This window comes from Hemitrygon akajei, chromosome 2 (genome assembly GCF_048418815.1).
Source record: "Hemitrygon akajei chromosome 2, sHemAka1.3, whole genome shotgun sequence".
Taxonomy (NCBI): domain Eukaryota; kingdom Metazoa; phylum Chordata; class Chondrichthyes; order Myliobatiformes; family Dasyatidae; genus Hemitrygon; species Hemitrygon akajei.
Window position 1 is genome coordinate 184,494,382 of NC_133125.1, and position 15,471 is coordinate 184,509,852.

The 15,471-nt window shown below is 44.4% G+C and overlaps 1 protein-coding gene across 4 annotated transcripts in view; it reads left to right on the forward strand.

Moving 5' to 3' along the window:
* LOC140719069 (uncharacterized) overlaps nucleotides 1-15,471 on the forward strand; it is a 165,726-nt gene that overhangs the window by 73,070 nt on the left and 77,185 nt on the right. For 3 of the 4 annotated variants that reach the window (XM_073033449.1, XM_073033460.1, XM_073033466.1), the window contains exon 7: nucleotides 2,521-2,634. The exons of the other annotated variant lie outside the window; for it this stretch is intronic. In XM_073033449.1, coding sequence (XP_072889550.1) covers nucleotides 2,521-2,634 — 114 coding nt within the window. The remainder of the gene's footprint in view (nucleotides 1-2,520; nucleotides 2,635-15,471) is intronic. 4 annotated transcript variants of the gene reach the window in all.

The window sequence follows — 15,471 nt, forward strand, 5'->3', positions numbered from 1 at the left end:
TTCCCTGTAGCTACTATCTATAAACATCTCATTCTCCCGACTGATCCGGAGGTCATCCAACTTCTGCTCCAGTTCCATAACGCGGTTTGTTCGGAGCTGCAGCTGGATGCACTTCTTGCAAGTGTTGCTGTCAGGGACACTAGAGGTCTCCCTGACTTCCCACATCCTGCCTGGCATTTGAGCCAAAGACGTCCCACTCTGACTCAGTCCGCTCTGATGATGGCCGCTGTATATGGTGTTCTCTTTTTAAACCTTTGGCGTGTATATCATGCGCCTGCGCAGTCTAGCCTCTTTTCACCGATCAGTGAAAAAAAAGGCTTTTCTCCGAGATGTCTTTAGTCCTTCACTCTCAGCCTCTTGCTTCGATTTCCATGGTAATGTTTCTCAGTCCCAACATGTGGAAATAGCTTCCATCTACCATTAATATCTTGAAAATTCCAATTACACCTGAGTAAACTGCAGGGAATGCAGTCCTGGTCTGTGTAATCTCTGATAATTTAACACTCCAGTACACCTCTGCCTTTGGATGAGACATGAAAACAAGGAACCATTTATGTTCCCTAGGAGAATGTAACGGATTACCTGGTGCTATTTCCTAAAGAGAAACAAAGTTCTCACCAGTGTCCAAGAAAATAATTCTCCCAACCAGCATCACTACAGCAGATTTAGCTTGGTTGTCAGAGGCAGAGATGGTAATGGATGACAAATAGTGTACTGCAGTGATTGGTGCTCAGTCCCCTGTTGTTTGTCATTGACGTTAACGATTTGGACAAAAATGTAGGTGACATGATCAGTAAATCCATGGACAATAGCAAAATTGATGTGATTGTGGACAGTGAAGAAAGTTGTCTAAGTGTACAACAAGACCAAGACCATCTTTGTAAGTGGAGATAGGAATGGCAGATGGTAATTAATTGAGGACAAGTACATAGTTCCCTGGAAGTGATGACACAGACAGACAGGATTGTAAAGAAGGTGCGTGGTGTGCTTGCCTTCATCGGTAGGGCATTGAGTACAAGGTTGGGACGTCACGTTACAACTGTACAATCTTTAGTCAGGCCACACCTGGAGTGTTCTGTTCCAATCTTGCAGACATAAATAAATATTACATAAGTAAATGTAATCATAAGTGAATATTACATAATCAGAATTAGGTTTATTAGCACCAGCATGTGTCGTGAAATTTGTTAACAGCAGCAGCAGATCAATGCAATACATAATATAGAGGAAAATAATAATAAATAACTAACTAAATCAATTACAGTATATGCATATTGAATAGAATAAAATTTGTGAAAAAAACAGAAATAATATATATTTTAAAAATTAGGTCGTGTTCAATGGCTCAATGTCCATTTAGAAATCAGATGGCAGAGGGGAAGAAGCTGTTCCTGAATCACTGAGTGTGTGCCTTCAGGCTTCTGTATCTCCTACCTGATGGTAACAGTGAGAAAAGGGCATGGTCTAGGTGCTGGGGTTCCTTAATAATGGACGCTGCCTTTCTGAGACACTGCTTCTTGAAGATGTCCTGGGTACTTTGTAGGCTAGTACTCAGGATGGAGCTGACTAAATTTACAACCCTCCGCAGCTTCTTCAGTCCTTTGCGGTAGCTCACCCCCTCCCCCCCCCCCCACCCCGTACCAGACAGTGATGCAGCCTGTCAGAATGTGATTAGACTAGAAAGAGTGCAGAAAAGATTCACCAAGATGGTGGGCAGAGTTAAAGTAGATTTTCACTGTGGCTCCCATTCACAGAATTTGTCTGAATTGTTCAATCTATGTACATCAGTGAATAGATATGCAGAGTCAAAGCAGCTGTCAGAAACACTCCTGTTCCCTTCCTCTGTTCACCATCTGACATTCCAACACAAACATCTGGAGTGATGGAGCTGGTGACAGTGACTGACATGTCTGAGTGTTCGATGAATGCCATGTACAGCTTTTTCTTCTCCGATGGACTGTTGACCACATCATGAAATAAGGGTAATTAGGTTGCAATCACACTGAATGCAGCCAGTGAGGAATTTCCACCAGTGAAGAACTGGCATCGAGCTCCAGTTATGAACAGCAGTTGGTACAGAAACTGGTCAGAATTGGAATGGAAGTTTCAGCAACTTTCTGGGAAATATATGTGTTTCTCCATAATCAACTGTGGTGGATGTTGGGAGAAAGAAACTATGGACCTTAATGAACTCCGCTATTGGAATCAGCAGGAGCAGCCAGTGCAGAAAGTGGCAGCAGGTGACATTTAAAAACTAAGCTGGAGACCCATGTGGAAAACAGAGTGGGCACCGTGTTATTCATTCTTGCCTGGCACTGCAGTTCAGCGTCTTGTTAATCTATACAGGGTCTGCTGGTGCAGGTCTGGGTCACAGGTTGGCACACTGGGTGGGAATTGGCATGTTCCCTTCACTGGGACATCAGTGTAAGAGTTTGGTTGTTGCAACAACTGAAAGTTTTCATTGATATTTCTCTGGAGCTTTGTTACATGTTTGCTTATTTGATTTATTTTTAATTGCAGGCCTTTCACTGTTGGACTTTGTAGTGGTTGGTGTGATGATTGTAGGATTGCAGCTTTCTTCATTTTATATCAATGAACTTCAGTATGTGACCGAGATCTGGGAATTACTGGAAGGTATCTTTTATTGTTTAATACACACTTGTATACAAATTTGCAATCAAGTGAAATGTGACATATTTTCAAAAAAATGTCAAATTATATATCAATATATCAAATTAAATATCGTCTGAATTATCAACACCCTGTCCCAATTCTTCCAGTCCTCTACATTTGGTTGAAGTTGCCCTGTTCATTCCAGTTATGAGCTGATGGTTTGCAGTGACAGAGAATGCCTGGAAATATTTGTGAATTGTCTCTGAACTGACTCCGGAGGGTCTTTAATAGAAGGGATCCTGAGAGAACCTGAATCAATTCATTTGTGTTTCACATGGTGTTAAACTTCAATGTAATACAAAACCAGTTTGGAGCTGAGGACCGAGGGAAAGGTCCCCCCATGATCCTGACAGTGGCAAGGTTGGGAAGGGATAGGATTCTCTCCCTTGTGTCTCAATTGGATACTTAGAGCAACATTTTCATTCAAGAGCAGCTTTCAGCTCTGTGTCTTTTACCAGTTAAATGAAGTGACATGGGAGACAGCAGAGCTTCACTTCCAGATGAGCTCAATGTTTTCTCTGCTCACGTTGACTATCAGAACATGGAGGATCCATCGCAAACTCCCACATCCCCCGATGATCCGATGATCTGAAGTGCGGGTTATCTTCAGGAGGGTGAATCCCAGGAAAGCGTCTGGACCGGACTGGGTAACCGGCCACGTACTAAAATACTGATCAACTGTCTGGTGTGTTCACTGAGATCTTTAACCTCTTGCTTCGGCAGAGTGTGGTACCACCTGCATCAAGCAGGCTTCATTCATATTGGTGTTCAGGATGAGCGTGGTGACCTGCTTCAGTGACTATCGCCCAGTTACATTGAGGTACATCGACAGTGATGACGTGTTTTGACAGGTTGGTGATAAAACATATCAGCTCCTGCCTGAGAGGCGACTTGGATCCTCTCCAATTTGCATCCGGAGCAACAGGTCTACAGCAGATGCCATCTCATTGGCTCCTCACTTAATCCTGGAACATCTGGACAGCAAAGATTCATCAGGATGTTCGTTATTATCTACAGCTCAGCATTCAATACCATCGTCCCCTCAAATGTAATCAATAAGCCACAAGACCTTGGTCTCAATATCTCCCTGTGCAATTGGATCCTGAATTTCCTCACTTGTAAACCCCAGTCAGTTCGGATTGGCAACAACATCTCCTCGACGATCTCCATCAGCACAGGTGTACCACAGGGCTGTGAGCTTAGACCCTGCTCTACTTGCTTTACACTTATGACTGTGTGGCTGAGCACAGTTCCAATGCCACATTCAGGTTTGCTGACAACACCACTGTCACAGGCCAAATCAAAGTGTTGATGAATCAGCACACAGGAGGGAGATTGAATATCTGGCCTAGTAGTGAACATAGAACATAGAATAGTACAGCACATTACAGGCCCTTTGGCCCACAATGTTGTCCCGACCCTCAAACCCTGCCTCCCATATAACCCCCCAACTTAAATTCCCCCATATACCTGTCTCGTACTCTCTTAAACTTCACTAGTGTATCTGCCTCCACCACAGACTCAGGCAGTGCATTCCACACACCAACCACTCTGAGTGAAAAACCTTCCTCTAACATCCCCCTTGAACTTCCCTCCCCTTACCTTAAAGCCATGTCCTCTTATACTGAACAGTGGTGCCCTGGGGAACAGGCACTGGCTGTCCAATCTATCTATTCCTCTTAATACCTTGTACAACTCTATCATATCTCCTCTCATCCTCCTTCTATCCAAAGAGTAAAGCCCTAGCTCCCTTAATCTCTGATCATAATCCATACTCTCTAAACCAGGCAGCATCCTGGTAAATCTCCTCTGTACCCTTTCCAATGCTTCCACATCCTTCCTATAGTGAGGTGACCAGGACTGGACACAGTACTCCTAGTGTGGCCTAACCAGAGTTTTATAGAGCTGCATCATTACATCGTGACTCTTAAACTCTATCTCTCGACTTATGAAAGCTAACACCCCATAAGCTTTCTTAACTACCCTATCTACCTGTGAGGCAACTTTCAGTGATCTGTGGACATGTACCCCCAGATCCCTCTGCTCCTCCACACTTCTAAGTATCCTGCCATTTACTTTGTACTCTGCCTTGGAGTTTGCCCTTCCAAAGTGTACCACCTCACACTTCTCCGGGTTGAACTCCATTGCCACTTCTCAGCCCACTTCTGCATCCTATCAATGTCTCTCTGCAATCTTCGAATATCCTCTACACTATCTACAACACCACCAACCTTTGTGTTGTCTGCAAACTTGCCAACCCACCTTTCTACCCCCACATCCAGGTCGTTAATAAAAATAGCAAAAAGTAGAGTTTCCAGAACAGATTCTTGTGGGACACCACTAGTTACAACCCTCCAGTCTGAATGTACTCCCTCCACCACAACCCTCTGCCTTCTGCAGGCAAGCCAATTCTGAATCCACTGGCCAAACTTCCCTGGATCCCATGCCTTCTGACTTTCTGAATAAGCCTACCATGTGGAACATTGTCAAATGCCTTACTAAAATCCATGTAGATCACATCCACTGCACTACCCTCATCTATATGCCTGGTCACCTCCTCAAAGAACTCTATCAGGCTTGTGAGACACAATCTGCCCTTCACAAAGCCATGCTGACTGTCCCTGATCAGACCATGATTCTCTAAATGCCCATAGATCCTATCTCTAAGAATCTTTTCCAACAGCTTTCCCACCACAGATGCAATGCTCACTGGTCTATAATTACCTGGGCTATCCCTACTACCTTTTTTGAACAAGGGGCCAACATTCGCCTCCCTCCAATCCTCCGTTACCATTCCCGTGGACAACAGGGACATAAAGTTCCTAGCCAGAGGCTCAGCAATCTCTTCCCTCACCTCGTGGAGCAGCCTTGGGAATATCCCGTTAGGCCCCGGGGACTTATGCATCCTAATATATTTTAACAACTCCAACACCTCCTCTCCCTTAATATTAACATGCTCCAGAACATCAACCTCACTGATATTATCCTCACCATCATCAAGTTCCCTCTCATTGGTGAATACCGAAGAGAAGTATTCATTGAGGACCTCGCTCACTTCCACAGCCTCCAGGCACATCTTCCCACCTTTATCTCTAATCGGTCCTACCTTCACTCCTGTCATCCTTTTGTTCTTCACATAATTGAAGAATGCCTTGGGGTTTTCCTTTACCCTACTCACCAAGGCCTTCTCATGTCCCCTTCTTGCTCTTCTCAGCCCCTTCTTAAGCCCCTTTCTTGCTACCCTATATTCCTCAATAGACCCATCTGATCCTTGCTTCCTAAACCTCATTTATGCTGCCTTCTTCCACCTGACTAGATTTTCCATCTCACTCGTCACCCATGGTTCCTTCACTCTACCATTCTTTATCTCCCCCACCGGTACAAATTTATCCCCAACATCCTACAAGAGATCCTTAAACATCGACCACATGTCCATTGTACGTTTCCCTGCAAAAACATCATCACAATTCACACCCGCAAGTTCTAGCCTTATAGCCTCATAATTTGCCCTTCCCTAATTAAAAATTTTCCTGTCCTCTCTGATTCTATCCTTTTCCATGATAATGCTGAAGGCCAGGGTGCGGTAATCACCGTCTCCCAGATGCTCACTCACTGAGAGATATGTGACCTGACCCAGTTCGTTACCTAATACTAGATCTAGTATGGCATTTCCCTCAGTTGGCCTGTCAACATACTGTGACAGGAATCAGTCCTGGACACACTTAACAAACTCTGCTCCATCTAAACCCTTGGAACTAATCAGGTGCCAATCAATATTAGGGAAGTTAAAGTCACCCATGATAACAACCCTGTTATTTTTGCACATTTCCAAAATCTGCCTCCCAATCTGCTCCTCGGTATCTCTGCTGCCACCAGGCGCCTTATAGAATACCCGCAATGGAGTAACTGCTCCCTTCCTGTTCCTGACTTCCACCCATACTGACCTCGAAAGAGGATCCTGCTACATTACCCACCCTTTCTGTAGCTGTAATAGTATCCCTGACCAGTAATGACACCCCTCCTCCCCTTTTCCCCACTCGCTATCCCTTTTAAAGCACTGAAATCCAGGAATATTGAGAATCCATTCCTGCCCTGGTGTCAGCCAAGTCTCTGTAATGGCCACTACATCATAATTCCATGTATGTATCCAGGCTCTCAGTTCATCACCTTTGTTCCTGATGCTTCTTGCATTGAAGTACATGCACTTTAGCCCTTCTACCTTACTACCTTTCTACCTTTACACCCTTTATTCTGCTTCTCTTTCCTCAAAGCCTCTCTATATGTTAGATCTGACTTTACTCCATGCACTTCTTTCACTGCTCTATCGCTCTGGGTCCCATCCCCCTTGCAAATTAGTTTAAACCTTCCCGAACCATGTTAGCAAACCTACCTGCAAGGATATTGCTCCCCCTCGAGTTCAGGTGCAACCCATCCAATCTGTACAGGTCCCACCTTCCCCAGAAGAGGATTCCAATGGTCCAAACATCTAAAACCCTGCCCCCTACACCAACTCCTCAGCCACACATTCAACTGCCATCTCCTCCAATTCTTACCATCACTATCACGTAGTACTGGCAGCAATCCTGAGAATGCCACCCTTGAGGTCCTGTTCTTCAGCCTTCTGCCTAGTTCCCGAAACTCACACTTCAGCACCTCATCCCGCTTCCTACCTACGTCATTGGTACCAACATGTATCACAACTTCTGGTTGCTTACCCTCTCATACCAGGATGTCATGCACCCGGTCAGAGACATCCCAGACCCTGGCACACGGGAGGCAAAAAACCATATGGGTTTCCTTCTCACATCCACAAAATCTCCTTTCTGCTCCCCAACTATAGAGTCTCCAATGACGACAGCTCTCCTCTTCTCCGTCCCAGCCTTCTGCACCACAGGGTCAGAATCGGTGCCAGAGTCCCTGCCACCATGGCTCACACCTGGTCAGTCGTCCTCACCAACAGCATCCAGGACGGTAAACTTATTATTCAGGGGAATGGCTACAGAGGTGCTCTGCACTACCTGTCTACTCACCTTCGCTTTCCCCCCTCGGACTGTCACCTAACGACCTGCTTCCTGCAGCCTAGGTGTGACTACCTCCCTGTAGCTCTCATCTATGACTGCCTCATTCTCCCTTATGAGTCGAAGGTCATCCAGTTGCTGCTCCAGATTCCTCACACGGTCTTCCAGATCGCCCAGCCGCAAGTACTTCTGGCAGCTGTGACTCTGTGGGAGAGGGGAGTTCCCACAAGACTGCCACATCTCACAGGAGAGGTACGTCATCATCTCAGGAGGCATTGTAAAGACTAACTGGGAACAATCTCATCCTTCACCTCTACTCATCAATGCCTCTCAAGTCAAAGCTCCACTCCTTCACTGGCCGCTTTCCACAGGCCGCTCTGTTTGAGCTACCCCTCTATCTATTTGTCACAACAACAACCTCTCACTCAATGTCAGAAAGAGCAAGGAATTGATTACAGATTTCAGGAGAAGGAAACCAGAGGTCCATGAGCCAGTCCTCATCGGAGGATCAGAGGCGGAGAGGGTCAGTGGGTTTAACTTCCTGGGTGCTACTATTTCAGAGGACCTGTCCTGGCCACGGAAATGCAATTCTGAAGAAAGCATGGCAGTGCCTGTACCATTTCCTGAGCAGTTGGCAGAGATTCAGCATGACATCTAAAACTTTGACAAACTTCTATTTCTAACTTCTACACTTCAAAAGATATGTAGCGGAGACTATATTGATTGACTGCATCATAGCCTGGTATGGAAATACTAATGACTTTGAACAGAAAACCCGACACAAAATAACAGATTCATCCCAGTACATCACGGGTAAAGCCCTCTGAACCATTGAGCACATCTACATGAAACACTGTCGTAGGAAAGCAGCACCCATCATCAGGGATTCCCACCAACCAGGTCATGCTCTCTTCTCACTGTGGCCATCAGGTAGAAGGTACAAGAGCCTCAGGACTCACACCACCAGGTTCAAGAACAGCTACTACCCCTCAACCATCAGACTCTTGAACAAAAGAGGATAACTACACTTAACTCCACTTGTCCCATCCTTGAAATGTTCCCACAACCAATGATCTCACTTTCAAGGACTCTGTCTCATTATCTCATGTACTTGTTATTTATTTGCATTTGCGCAGTTGTTGTCTTCTGCACTCTGGTTGATCTTTCATTGATCCTGTTATCATTACTATTCTAGAGATTTGCAGGGCAGCACACAAGAAAGTGAATCTCAGGGTTGTATATGGTGATATTTATGTACTTTGATAATGAAATTGACTTTGAACTTTGAACAATTGACATTCTGTCAAGACCCTCAGGATTTTCATGTAGAACAGTACAGCACAGGAACCAGCCCTGAGGCAGAGTGTCTGTGCTGAACATGATACCAAATCAAACTCATCCCTTCTGCCTGAACACGATCCATATCCCTCCATCCCCTGCAGATTCTTCTGCCTGAACATGATCCATCTCCCTCCATCCCCTGCAGATTCTTCTGCCTGAACACGATCCATATCCCTCCATCCCCAGCAGACTCTTCTGCCTTAACACGATCCATATCCCTCCATCCCCTGCAGATTCTTCTGCCTGAACACGATCCATATCCCTCCATCCCCTGCAGATTCTTCTGCCTGAACACGATCCATATCCCTCCATCCCCTGCAGATTCTTCTGTCTGAACACGATCCATATCCCTCCATCCCCAGCAGACTCTTCTGCCTGTCTGAATGCCTTTTAAATGTCTCTCCCACCCCTCGCAGCCTGGCTCTGTAAAATAATTATGAAAACAGGTTGAGTGAACTTGGCCTTTTCTCCTTGGAGCAACCGAGGATGAGAGGTGACCTAATAGAGGTGTACAAGATGATGAGAGGCATTGGTCGTGTGGATAGTCAGAGGCTTTATCCCAGAGCTGAAATGGTTGCCACAAGAGGACACAGGTTTAAGGTACTGGGGAGTAGGTCTGGTGGAGAAGTCAGAGGTAAGTTTTTTTACTCAGAGAGTGGTGAGTGCGTGAAATGGGCTGCCAGCAACGGTGGTGGAGGCGAATACGATAGAGTCTTTTAAGAGACTTCTGGATAGGTACATGGAGCTTAGAAAAATAGAGGGCAATGAGTAAGCATAGTAATTTCTAAGGTAGGGACATTTTCGGCACAACTTTGTGGGCTGAAGGGCCTGTATTGTGCTGTAGGTTTTCTATGTTTCTATAATTGGCCGAATTGAATACAGCTCAGTGGCACTGACCTCAACAATCATGAAGTGCTTTGAGCAGCTGGTAATGGATCATATGAAATCCCACCTTCCAGCTACATTGGACCCTTCCCAGATCACCCACCACTCAAACCACTCATGTCAGAGAGATAACCATAAAACACACACCTTCTCCTTTTGCCTTCCCTGAGTCAGCAGTTGGGTCCATTCTGTGAATTGTGAATCCCTCTGGTCTGTCTGCTGCATCCGGCGTGTCTGGAGAAAGCCACGTTTCCATAAAGCATACAATTGAGCCGACTCTCAGCTGCCTCTGATGCAGCAGTCTTGCCCTCAGATCCGTGATTTTGTTCTCCAGTGACGGCACATTTGCCAACAGGATGCCGGGTAGAGGAGGCCTCATCCCCCTGTGTTTCAGCCTGGCTTGGATTCCCCTCTCCGGCCTCACTTTCAGACATGGCGATGAGCCTTAAAGGCCCCACACCTGACTGGTCCGGGACCTTTTAAGTGTCATTGATGTTCCTGCCTCAAACACAATATACAGGTTGAGTAACCCTTCTCTGAAATGCTCGGGGCCAGAAGTGTTTCAGATTTTGGAATATGTAATGAGATAGTTTAGTATCGCCATCATTTCCAACTCTGAACTTATGTGCTACTGGTAAGTAGACTTTGTCTTATACTTGTTCATCACACATCTGTACATCACAGTAAAAAATATTACATAACATAAATATAAAGAAAATAGAAATGAACCCTCTTTTGTAACAAAGCACATTGTATCAGATGATGAAACACCAAATGACAATCCATCTGATTGTGAAAAACTAACTTCAAATATTGAGGACACAGATGATTTATATGTGATGTGGTGTGCAGGGTAACAAAAGCAGCCCAGCAGCATCAGAGAATTCCTGAATCAGCTGTTGATCAACAAACAACGGCAGGATTTCAGTCTCCAGCTACAATGTTGTGTTTTGATAAAAACATTACAGCACATTATAGACAATAGACAATAGGTGCAGGAGTAGGCCATTCAGCCCTTCAAGCCAGCACCGCCATTCAATGTGATCATGGCTGATCATCCACAATCAGTACCCCATTCCTGCCTTCTCCCCATATCCCTTGACTCTGCTATCTTTAAATACACACTGTATTTTTTTTTTTTTTTTGGTTTTAAGGTATAAAACAATCAGCATTGTAAACTTGTTCTGGTGTTAGACTTTCATCAATGACAATCTTTGTACTGAATTTCTCTGATCAGAAGATGCTTTATCATTGGGGATAGTCAGCTTGGCTTTGTTCATGATAGTTCATGTCTAACCAAAATTTTAGAGTTTCCTGAGAAAGTTACCCAGAGAATTGATGAAGACAAGGCTGTGGATGTTGTCTACATGGACTTTAGCAAGGCATTTGACATGGTCCCGCATGTGACATTTGTCAGAAAGTTTCAGTCGCTTGGCTTTCAGGATGAGATAGTAAACTGATTAGACATTGGCTTTGTGGGAGAACCCAGACAGTGGTTGCCTCTCTGACTGGAGGCCTGTGACTAGTGGAGTGTCACAGGATCAACACTGGGTCTGTTGTTTCTCATCAATATCACTGATCACGATGATAAAGTAGTTAACTGGATCAGTAGATATGTAGATTACAACAGGATAAGGAGTGCATGGTAGTGCACTGAGGAGTATGGCAGAACAAAGGGATTTGGGAATACAGGTTCATAATTCATTGAAAGTGGTGTGAGGTGTAGATAGGGTCATAAAGAAAGCTTTTGGCACATTGGTCTTCATAAATCAATGTATTGAGTACAGGAGATGCTTAGGTTGAAGTTGTCTAAAACTTTGGTAAGGTCTAATTTGGAGTACTGTGTGTAATTTTGGTCACCTACCTACAGGAAAGATGTAAATAATTTTGAGAGAGTACTTTTCATTATATTAATGCTAGGAGCTGGAGGTTTTGCTGCTATTCTTGAACTGTAATCTGTTTTGAAAATTTATTTCCACAGGGGTCGGTGCTGGGTCTGCTGTTGTTTGTCATCTATGTCAACAATCTGGTTGATAATGTGATTCACTGGATCAGTAAATTTGTGGCTGACACCAAGCGTGGGGGTGTTGTGGACAGTGAGCAAGGCTATTATTGCTTGTGGGGGGATCTAGACCAGCCGGAAAAATGGGCTGAAATATGGCAGATGGAATTTAATGCAGACAAATTCTTGTTGATGCACTTTGGGAGGACCAACCAGGGCAGGTCTTACACAGAGAATGGTAGGGCACTGAGGAGTGTGGTAAAACAAGGGGATCTGGAAATACAGGTTCATAATTCATTGAAAGAGGTGTCACAGTAAGAGAGGGTCATAAAGAAATCTTTCGGCACATTGGTCCTCTTAAATTAATATATTGAGTACAGGAGTGGGATGTTATGTTGACGTTGTATATGAAATTGGTGAAGCCTAACTTGGAGTACTGTGTGCAGTTTTGGTCACCTACCAACAGGAAAGATGTAAATAAGGTTGAAAGAATGCAGAGAAAATTTGTAAGGATGTTAGAGGATCTGAGTGATAAGGAAAGATTGAATAAATTAGAACTTTATTCCTTGGAACGTAGAAGTTTGGGGGGAGATTTGACAGAGGTATACAAATTTATGAAGGTATAGATAGGGTAAATACAAGCAGGTTTTTTCCACTGAGGCTGGGTGAATCGACAAATAGAGGTCATGGGTTAAGCTTCAAAGTCCATTTATTATCAAAGAATGTAGAAATTATACAACGTTGAGATTTGTTTGCTTACAGGCAGTCACAAAGCAAGGAACTTGAAAGAAATTGAAAAAAATGAGACCAACTCCCCAGTGCCCAGAGAGAAAGAGAAACAGAAACACCAAAACAAATCATATAAACAATAGAAGCGAGCAACAACAACAGCATTCCCAACCAAACTGAGTCTTTAGATCCAAATCCCTGGAGTAGGCCCAAAGCCTCCGTATTCACTTCTTCATTTTAACGGGGTAAACAGCTGCAAAGTTCACAGACAAGAAGTGCAGCAACCGGGAGCAGTCTCACAGCCTTAGCGTCGTGGAGAGGGAAACCCCCAGACTATCTGAGTCGGTGTTTAAATTCAAAGTTCAAAGTACTTTTTATTATCAAAGAATGTATACATTATACAACCTTGAAGTTCATCTCCTACCAGGCAGCCATGAAACAAAGAAACACAAACACTAACCCCATATATCTGGAAAAAGTCTGTCTAACACCCAATGTGCAGAGAATAAAAAAACACATGTCCATAAGAAAGTAAAATAATAAATTAACCCACAAAAAAGACCTTTGAACCTCCAAACCTCAGTGGTTGAAGATGTTAGAACCTTGCATTAGAACCCGGGCCCTGCTTCTGGTGAATCATTATGGGCTGAGCTTTAGCTTTCCAAAGAGCTGTCCTCAACCTCTCCAAATCGGCTCAGTGCCCAGAGTGATCCAACCTCATCTGACTCTCGACATCCTGGCTTTTCAGTCTATATGGGCCGTCATTTAGATGGTCCAAACAGTGGATTCTACCTCATATTAGGAGCCTTGAATACACTGCCCGGCGGATCGGTTCAGACCAGTATTTCACTGCCAAAGGAGCCATTCTTGACCTCTTGAATTTGGCTCAGTTCTTAGAGCAACCCATTCTCATACCTGGGTTAGTTGGACACGCATCGGAACTCCTTTGTCCCATCTTCTCCCCTCCAAATCATTCACTCCAACCAATATGGCTCCAACTCCAAGTGCGTTGATTTTCTTAAACTAGAAAGGTGGAAAGTGGAAGGTTTAAGGTGAAAGTCTAAGAGGAAACTTGTTCATTCAGAGATTTGTGAGAGTCTGTAACAAAGTGCCAGCACAAGTGTTTCATGCAAGCTCAATTTCAATGTTTAAGGGAAGTTTGAATAGGTGCATGGATGGTAGGGTATATGGTCCAGGTGCAGGTCGATGGGAGTAGGCAGTTTAAATGGTTCGGCATAGACTAGATGGGACAAAGGGCCTGTTTCTGTGCTGTACTTTTCTATGACTCTATAGGTCCTGGCAACATCCTTACACAAGTCTCCTGTGCACACTTTCCAGCTGATGGCATCACTCCTGTAGGAGGGTGACCAAAACTGCTTCACTAGTTTAACAGGACTGGGAACCCAGATATTCAAACAGCAAATTTCCCACTGATTTAGGAGATGCCAACAAAGATTTGTAACAAGGAAAGGTCGGCTGGTGATGGAGAAACTCAATTACAATGACAGTAGAAATCTTGAAGTTGGGTGTGGGGTGGGGGAGTGGTTAGTGGTTGGTCTATGAGAGGGGTAATGTTGGAGGTTTAATAGGTGGGAGATCAGTCCTGTCAAATTTGTTAACATTCAGTGCTGGAAGGGAAATTGGTAATGAATGGAAGGTATGCTTCATGGATAAGTTTAATGTGGGGAGGTAGTGGGATAAAATCTAGACTAAGATAAAATTCCATGATGGGCAACAAGGACAGAGAAAGGAGAGAGGCTGATGAATAGTCTGACCCACAAGTCTCCATGGAGACAGGAGACTGATGACACTGGGATCAGGAACAGAAAACAAGTTGCTGGAGGAACTCGGTGGGTCAGCAGCATCTGTGAAGGTAAAGGGGTTTCACACACAAAATGGTCCTGCCGAAGGGTTTCGGCCCGAAACATCGACTCTGCTTTGTTCTGCCTGGCCTGCCGAGTTCCTCCAGCATTTTGTGTGTATTCCTCGGATTTCCAGCATCTGCAGATTTTCTCTTGTCTGAGGTAAAGGGGTTGTGAACATTTCAGGTTGAGACCTGATGCAGCTTGTTTTATTTTTACACAAACATTCACGGTTTGGTTCATATTGTTGAAAAACATCAGGGTGATGACCTGGGGGATAACTTTGGATTCTAGTTCATCTTCAAATAGTTCAGTGGGCAAGAGCTGAATCGATTTGTGATTAGTTAAACCAGTTTATCAGACACGGTGTTCAGGCCTGTTAATCTTGAGTGTATAGTGATGGAAGTTGTGCCAATGGGCAGAGTCTCAGGTGAATGAGTTATAGTTAGAATGGGGAGAGGGGATTCGGTGATATGAAGAGGGTTTGATTCAACACCTCAGTAACTCCTGCGATTTGGATGATAAGGCTAAGAATTTGAAAGAGCATTTGTGAGGAAACTGAGAGAAATTCTTTTTCAGAAATGTGGGGTCTGAAGAGGGTGGGAATTTAGGTGGTGGGTGCAAAATAAGAAACCAGCTCTTCCACCCCCCCTTTCTTGAGAGCAATTGGAAATGAACAAAAACCACTACAAGAGAGGTGTCCTTGGATCGTGTGCATTGCTCACCACTGGATGTCCTGGACAACCTCTCCCCTTATCTGTATTAAATATCCCAGCTTTTGGACAGTTCAGCCTGTACCCTTGAGCTGTTTAGTTTCAATGTTGGAATAAGCCACTGCCTGATGCTGTGAGCAGCTGTTCCAGTCCTCGGCATCAGAACAGGATTCACAGTCAAACAGTGGAACCTCAGTGTTACAGCTGGGGTTGGTTTTTGTTAACACTGGCAACTTGATGTCAGTCTC